At 46.2% G+C, this 7,665-nt stretch overlaps 4 protein-coding genes across 4 annotated transcripts, besides 6 other annotated features; all 4 read left to right on the top strand.

Moving 5' to 3' along the window:
* Tc00.1047053509913.30 (hypothetical protein, conserved) lies at window positions 1-2,953 on the top strand (the record flags this gene model as incomplete). The annotated part of the gene is made up of 1 exon (XM_800173.1): window positions 1-2,953. A coding segment is annotated over one exon (2,953 nt), but the record flags the coding sequence as incomplete, so codon positions are not given.
* Window positions 1-3,454: a sequence feature (haploid, Esmeraldo-like haplotype).
* On the top strand, window positions 3,306-3,659 carry Tc00.1047053509913.24 (dynein light chain 2B, cytoplasmic, putative; the record flags this gene model as incomplete). Its single annotated transcript, XM_800174.1, has 1 exon — window positions 3,306-3,659. One exon carries the CDS (start codon window positions 3,306-3,308, stop codon window positions 3,657-3,659), a length of 354 nt encoding a protein of 117 aa, XP_805267.1.
* Window positions 3,455-4,276: a sequence feature (areas merged during assembly that could not be assigned to a particular haplotype. This can correspond to areas where the two haplotypes were merged or to regions with more than two copies in the genome that were merged during assembly.).
* Window positions 3,702-3,726: a microsatellite.
* Tc00.1047053509913.20 (hypothetical protein, conserved) lies at window positions 3,925-5,073 on the top strand (the record flags this gene model as incomplete). The annotated part of the gene is made up of 1 exon (XM_800172.1): window positions 3,925-5,073. One exon carries the CDS (start codon window positions 3,925-3,927, stop codon window positions 5,071-5,073), a length of 1,149 nt encoding a protein of 382 aa, XP_805265.1.
* Window positions 4,277-4,329: a sequence feature (areas merged during assembly that could not be assigned to a particular haplotype. This can correspond to areas where the two haplotypes were merged or to regions with more than two copies in the genome that were merged during assembly.).
* Window positions 4,330-7,665: a sequence feature (heterozygous, non-Esmeraldo-like haplotype).
* Window positions 5,306-5,339: a microsatellite.
* On the top strand, window positions 5,379-7,418 carry Tc00.1047053509913.10 (3-methylcrotonyl-CoA carboxylase, putative; the record flags this gene model as incomplete). The annotated part of the gene is made up of 1 exon (XM_800171.1): window positions 5,379-7,418. One exon carries the CDS (start codon window positions 5,379-5,381, stop codon window positions 7,416-7,418), a length of 2,040 nt encoding a protein of 679 aa, XP_805264.1.

Genomic DNA, 7,665 nt, shown 5'->3' with positions numbered 1-7,665 from the left:
GTGGCGACTAGATTACCCTGCCAATGACTTTCTCCCACTTTATCTTGACGATGATGTGGTGAATATTTTGGTTCATTCTGTAGACAAAGACACCAAGTTGTACGTTTTGGAGCGCCGACGAGAACGAGACATCAAACCTCTGCGTCCATTATTTTTGATGCGTGATCATGAGGGCAGCGGCGGCTCTGTCCTTCAATATTTTGGAAAAACGGCTGTTCTTTCCGGTGGGGCTGATGGAAAGGTGGTTGTAAGAGACGTCTCACATTATCTATTAAAGCTGACACCTATCCCTCCTTCCAAAGAAAAGAGAAGGCCCCAAGGTGAATTCCCCATAAGGCACATGGGAAAAGAAGGGATAACTTCTTTGTGTACATGGAATGGTGATTGTGGCTTCGTTTGTGGAGGTCATGACACAGTGATTCATTTTATTACCTCCGGTGAACCCATTTCTGATTCATGGAAAGAACCAGTATGGAAAAAGGAAAAACTTTTGGGTGTCTCAGACGCCATGCAAACCCCAATGGAGGGGTCATCTACACTGTGTGAATTTAGTCGATCCAGTGTTCTATCCGATTTGACTGAGATAAGAGCAGAGGTTAACAAATTATTGAAGGAAAGAAGTTCGGCTGTCCACGTTGAAGACTTTCTGCTACCTAGTCAGCGGGAGTCGTTTAGTGCGGAGTGTGAATTGGCGATACAGAAGGCAAAAGAAGATGACTACTACCGTTTGCTTCATAATGAATTTACTCAATATATTATTCGAAATGAATGTTGGGACACAATGGAAGTACCAAGAGCGAAAGTTGTAAGTCTAAATGACCTTACGGTCCAAGTTTACAATTTTCACTGTCGTAAGGCTGATCCGGGAGAAGAGAAGTTGTTGAAAAAGTTGAAATTTTTGAGAATGTTGCAAATAAAAGTTGGAAATTACTTTACCTTTTCTTCCTTGGTGAAGCGACGGGAAAGTCATTCTAACCCGTTGCAGCAGGAGAGCGACATTGCCGATGAAACTTCCGGGCTTCTCTACGATGCTATGGATGTATACACAAATTCACGTGCTGTTATTCAAATTCATTTGCTTCGTGGAAGGATACTCAGGTTGAAGATGGCGTTCAATCTTCGCTTTGATAATTTATGCGAACGGAAAAAGCGAGAATTGCAGCGAATTGAAGAAAGAAATGGTCGTTGTAGGCGCATCCTGCGGCAACTCGGTGAAACGTCCATACCTGCGGATCTCTGTTTCACACCCGTTTTTGATGTCGAGGAGGACCCCAAGACTGTTTTTGAGGTCTTTGATTCGGAAATTGATCCCGAATTGCTCAAGCTTTCCAAAAAGAATGAAAGTGATGCATTTATTATATCCCCGACGGATGAAGCGGCATTGAAGACGTGGATGGATGGTCTTGAAAAGGATGCTGATGTGCTTGCCGTCAAAGTCACCTTACCTGCTTTTGCGGATGAATCGTTGGAACAATATGTGGAACCCGAAGATCGAACGGAGGAGCAGCAAAGGGCTTATGAACAATATGAGAAGCAACTTGCGGAGCAGACGATATATGTGAATGAAAGAAAGGAGGCGTTGCGTGAAGAGATTGCCGAATTGAAGAGGGCAAACAGTGATGCAGCGAGAGCGATAGATGAAGAAATTTCCTCGTTGAGAAGGAAACGTATGGAGGTGGCTCAGTTGGTGGATGAATTGGAGTCCCATCAAATGAATGCGCTTCGCAGAATATTTCTTCCAACTACAATTTTGAATGAGCTCTTAAACGTCATAAAGGAAAAAAAAGAGCTCCAAAGTCGTTTGAAACAACTTCAGAGTCTTGAAATGCACAGACAAAACTTATTGAAAACGGAAGAGTCTCGGTTGCAGCAGTTAATCGAAAAAGAAAAGGATGCTGTCGCACATATGCGCGACTCTCCACCGTTTGATGACGGCACCTGGGGGGAGAAGCTGTACAGACGTTTTACGAGGTGGCGTGCAAAGTACGAAGAAGGCCAGGCATTGGCTCCTCTGGCTGATCAGAATGAAAATTTTCCTCTCCCTCTGTGGAAGCTCTACTGTGAATGCTGCTCAATCATTGTTGAGTCAAAACGCGTTGCGACCCATAGTACAGCAACTGTTCAAAAATTAACCGAGTCGTTGACGGAGGTTGAAGCCGAATTGACACTAGTTGGAAAAAAGCTAGACGAAAAAGAGGCGGAGGAGGAATTCTGCAAACAAGACGCCACTCGCAAGGTTCTCAATGTACAAAACCTATATCGCCTGCGACAAGGCCAGGTTCAAGATGAGGAAGCCATGCTAAACGCCGACTTTATTGACTTTTCCTTTCGATGGACAAAGGACGTGTTGGACTACAACACCCTTATCTTTGCAAGTTTTGACGAAGTTTCCCGGATTATGGGTAATACATCGCATCAACGACAAGCAATGAAAATGGCCTCTTGGGAAACTGAACGCTTACAGTACTGCGTGGGGACGTTGGAGATGGAGCTCCGCCAGCTACACACGTTGCGGGTGACGAGACAAATGCAAGAAAGCATATACACCGGTGCATTGGTGTCACGTGAGGGTGAGGTGGAAAAATTGAACCGCCGAATCGACTCCATCCGGCAAATGATGTCAAGGAGGGTGGAGGATCGAAACAGGGTTATTAAGCGTTTAAACATACAGATCAACGATCGGCACCTGGAAAACACATTACTGGGTGATCAGGTACAACGCGTTAAAAGCGTTGTGGATGACAAAAAGGCCGTGTGGGGTATGTTGGGTGAGCACGATAATGAATCCACACGTCTTCAAGAAAGAATGAGAGAGCTGTACGAGAATAGTGAATTGGAGGAGTTGGCACGGTGCCAGCAGGAGGAACTCGTCCGGTTAAAGCGTGAGGTCGACCGCCTTCGAGAGCGCACGTTTCCTTCGTTTGCTGTTGTATCAAAGAAAACCGTGACGTGATCAAATGTAGAAAACGAAGAACTGAGGGAATCCCCCATCTGAGTTGAGGGTGTTTTTCCCCCCTGTATGTAGAGCTGACACATTTTTATTGTATTTGTTTTTTTTTATTGAGGAGATGTATTGTTAAAGAGGGAAAGATATGCGCGCCGATGTGTCTGTAGGGGCTGGATATGCATTCCCTTTTTTTTTTCTGTTCTTTCGCTTGAATGAAGTAGTGGTCAGTTATGCAGCCTTTGCCTACTTGTTTGTTTTTTATTTTTTTGTTTCTTTTCTTTTTCCCTGTTGAGCGTCCTGAAACGATCTTTTTTTTCCCCTTGTCTGCTGCTGCGAAGGACGGGGTGCCCTTGAGGTGATGGAAATACATGCGGCTCAGGCAGCACGCGAGCGGGAACAGCGCATTAGGTGCGTGGAGGAGATACTTTTGCGCATTGCATCGCACGAAGGTGTGTTGGGCTATCTTGTGCTGAACCCTATTGATGGAAGCATCTTCAAACACTCCGGTTTTGGTGGAGACGCGAAAAAAATGCAAAAGTATGCAGAGAAGGTTAATGATCTCACAAAATTGGCGTACTCGACGGTCCGAACGATTGATTGGAAAGATGATCTCACCTTTCTTCGTCTAAGTGTTGGTCTAACTGACATTCTGGTTGCACCGGATGTGGAAAAACGCTATGTATTGGTTGTAGTACAGGAGATCAAACAATGATGTATGTTTGGCGCATTATGCCTTTTCTGTAAGATGGCACGTTTGTTGTTGTTGTTGTTGTTGTTGTCTTCTCTACTTTTACTGGTGGTCCTTGTGTATCATGAACATGTCTAAGGGACTTTGTGCGTCTCAGAAGGAAGATGGGAAGTAAGTGACACCTCTGACGGGAAACCCGGCTGCTACCATTTGAGGATCATTTTTGATTATTATTATTATTATTTTCTTTCTCTGTGTGTGCTTTCTTCATTCTCATAAGGGAACGGTAATGTATGCGGTGAATCCATGGGGTAAAGTTCTTCTTATTGGAAGCAGTGTAGGAACTTATGCGATGGGGATTGGCATGCGCTGGCGCGAGTCCAACGTTCAGGTCATCGAGAAACGTGTGGACCCAAGGTATGAGCTTGCCCTTCGGAGACGCTGCGTTTGCACCGGCCAAACGGCGAGGCTGCTGACGGACTTGGGCTGCACCAAGGCCAGGATTGAGAGTGTTTTTCAAAGAGCCAAAGGATGGCGATTCCTGAGGCCCAGCCTCGAAATTATCAAAGAGAGTACGGTTTTTCCAGGCTGTGCGGATGGGGAGGCGGTGTACCATTGCGAAGAGGGCTCGCTTCTTCGCATGTTGCGGACCGAATTTTTGCGTTTTGGGGGAGGCGTAAGTTGGGGAACGGAGGCCTTTGATGCGTTTGAGAGTGGCGATGGGAGTGGGGCGTGGTGCCTACGGAAGACGTACGGTCTAGAAACGGAAGCCGAGGCCATTATCACAATGGCAAAAGTGTCATCGTTCGCGTCTGTGTTGATGGTGGACAACCCGGACCGCATGGCGGTTCTGTTTTACGAGGAGCACGGCGTTTTTTGCCCCAACAAGGAGCTCATTGAAAAGGTATTTGGGCGGAATGATGTTGCAATTGTGATGGGACTAGGAATGGTGATTCACTTGTGGTACACGAATAATGTCATTGCGTGGAGAGCCATCCGGAGGGAGCAAAAAGGTAGCTCGGGTTTCTGCATCAATGAACTGCACCCAGTCATTCGAAATGTGCTTGAGAATAGTGTTGAAAAACATTCTCGTGTGCGTCTTCTTCCGACAACCATGCCCGCAATCAAGGATTCGGTGTTGCACGTGAAATTGAGTGTATTGGGCGATGGGCTTTTACCTGTCGATCCCTTTGAGTGGAGAGGAGATCGAGCGCGGTGTCTCGTTGAGGAAGCTTCAGCCCTCTGTCGAGCATTTTACGGGAAAAAGTATCATCGTGGAAGTGTCGCCTATCTTCTTCGAGGCATCGAGCAAGACTCATTATCGAAACGGGCTTCTATGCTGCGTCGGGATTTGGCGGACGCGGAGCGCTTTTTGGCTGTCCACCCGGTCATTGAGGAGGAACCGCATGCGGTTTCCATGCAACAGGTTGGTTCATAGAAAAACGTGGATGCAGTGTGAGGAGGAATATCTTCCGGTATTTGCCACCCTTTTGTTCTTGGTCCTTATTTCATCTTGTTTCTATCTTATCCCCACACACACATGTGTCTGTATATATATATATACGCATGGAAGATTTAAAAAAATAACAATAATAACGGGCCTTGAATAGATCGGATGTGCAATGGAATTGTATTTGTACCTGTGTGTACATTTGTACAAAATGTGTGATTTTTATTTTATTTTATTTTATTTTATTTTTTTTTCATGTTGAGTGCTGATTTTTTCTCAGGAAGAATTTATTGATGCTCCGTCGCACGAGGTTTTGTCATGCGGAATTCAAGAAAATTCTGGTGGCGAACCGTGGCGAAATTGCGTGCCGCGTATTTCGCACATGCCGTGAGATGGGCTTACTGACCGTGGCCGTTTGCTGTGAAAGTGAGCTGAATGCTAGGCATGTGCAGGAGGCGGATGAGGCCTTTGTGCTGGGTCCATCCCCAGCCTCTCTGTCTTACCTTCGAGGCGAACGCATTATTGAGGCCGCAAAGAGGCTTTGCGCCGACGCCGTGCATCCTGGATATGGATTTCTCTCGGAAAGCCCTGAGTTTGCCGCCGCTGTTGCAGAAGCAGGGATAGAGTTTATCGGACCTCCAGCTGCGGCTATGGCCTCTATGGGTTCCAAGAGCGAAAGCAAGCGCATTATGGAGGCCGCGGGGGTCCCAGTTGTGCCAGGTTATTATGGTGAGGATCAAAGCTTTGAGTGCTTGTGTGAAGAGGCGAAGAAAATTGGCTTCCCTGTACTCATTAAAGCGGTTTCGGGTGGTGGTGGGAAGGGGATGAAGATTGTGAAGAGTGTGGATGAATTCAAGCTCATGTTGGAAAGTGCAAAGCGTGAGTCTATGAATTTCTTTAAGGATGATCGGGTTATTTTGGAGCGTTACGTCACGCAACCACGACACATTGAGTGCCAAATCTTTTTTGATAAATTTGGTAACGGGGTGTTTTTCTTTGAAAGAGACTGTAGTGTCCAAAGGAGGCACCAAAAAGTGGTTGAAGAGGCCCCGGCACCTCACATAACCCCTGACATGCGACACCGAATTGGAACAGTTTCTTTGAGAGCGGCCAAAGCGGTTGGATACGTTGGAGCGGGGACGGTGGAGTTTATTTTTGATACTGAGAGAAACACGTTTTTTTTCATGGAAATGAACACACGCCTGCAGGTGGAACATCCGGTGACTGAAGAAATATGTCAAGTTAAAGGAAAACCTCTGGACCTTGTTCGTTTGCAGTTAGAAACAGCCCAGGGGATTCCGTTGGGATTCACTCAGGAGGATATTTCGATTTATGGTGCATGCGTGGAAGCTCGAATATACGCGGAATCTCCTGCGAATGGATTTCTTCCTGGTAGTGGAAGGCTGAAGTACATTCGAGAACCACCACAGGGCATCCATAGAGGTACGAGAGTTCGAATCGACTCAGGCTTCCGTTCTGGAGACGATGTGCTTGTCCACTACGATCCCATGATTGCCAAACTGGTAGTTTGGGGGGAGAACCGTTCCAAAGCTCTTGAGGGGATGCATACGGCTTTAGATAAATACCACATTGTTGGTGTGCAGACCAACGTTGAATTTCTTAAACGTTGCCTCAAAAATTCCTCCTTTATTGAGGGAGGCGTGACAACAAATTTTATTGAGAAGAACAGAACTGACCTGCTTCGAACAAAACCTCTCATGAATCCTGTTTTAGCGCTTGGAGCTGTCTCCTTTTTGAATTATTACGGATCTGCTGCATCCGCATTTCGTTTAAACCATACATTGTTTCAACGTGTTCCTTTTCTTGTCGATGGTCGTCGTGTCACTGTACAGGTCAGTGTTTCTCGTGACGGCTATTTTCTTTGCGACGTCGATGGCAGCCGTTGCGGGGTGAAGGTGGAACATTGGAAACCAATAAACACTGGCACCGTCGAGTTTTCCGTGAGGATGGATGATGGGTGTCGGTTTGATTGTACTTCTGTTATAACAGGCAAGACGATTGCTATGGTGCTGCCCGAAGAATTTTACATTTTGAATCTACATTCCCTGTCTGAAGACTTTGGTAATGCGTCCCTGCAGGAGGCTGGGTCGGCGCGTGTGGTGAGCCCCATGCCGGGGAAAGTGACCAAACTGCTTGTACCCAACGGTGCGAAGGTGAAGCAGGGCGAGGCAATTATTATGCTTGAAGCGATGAAAATGGAGCACTTTGTCAGAGCGACGTGTGAAGGCGAATTGGAGTTTTTTGTGAGGGACGGCGATACGGTGGGCGGCGAACACCTGCTTGCAAATATTATCCCACCGTCAACTTCGTGAGTTCATGTGTGGAGTTCTTCAAGGTGCCAAGGGGAACACGCTTCCCTCAATCTGAAGGAATCAAAAAAAAAAAAGTGGAGACAAAATGCCAAATTGTTGAGTAGTGTGTATAGCGCTTTTACTCTCTTATTATTTACAAATATATGGAGTAATGGAAGAATTATATTGCGACATCTCCCTTCCTCGGCTTTGGTTTTACCCGTGTGCTTCTCTCCTTTTGCATTTTTTTTTGGTTATTTTTATTTTT

Source organism: Trypanosoma cruzi, genomic scaffold, assembly GCF_000209065.1.
Source record: "Trypanosoma cruzi strain CL Brener 1047053516523 genomic scaffold, whole genome shotgun sequence".
Taxonomy (NCBI): Eukaryota; Euglenozoa; class Kinetoplastea; order Trypanosomatida; family Trypanosomatidae; genus Trypanosoma; species Trypanosoma cruzi.
Note: the sequence above shows the minus strand (reverse complement) of the source record. Positions and strands in the feature narration are given on the sequence as shown.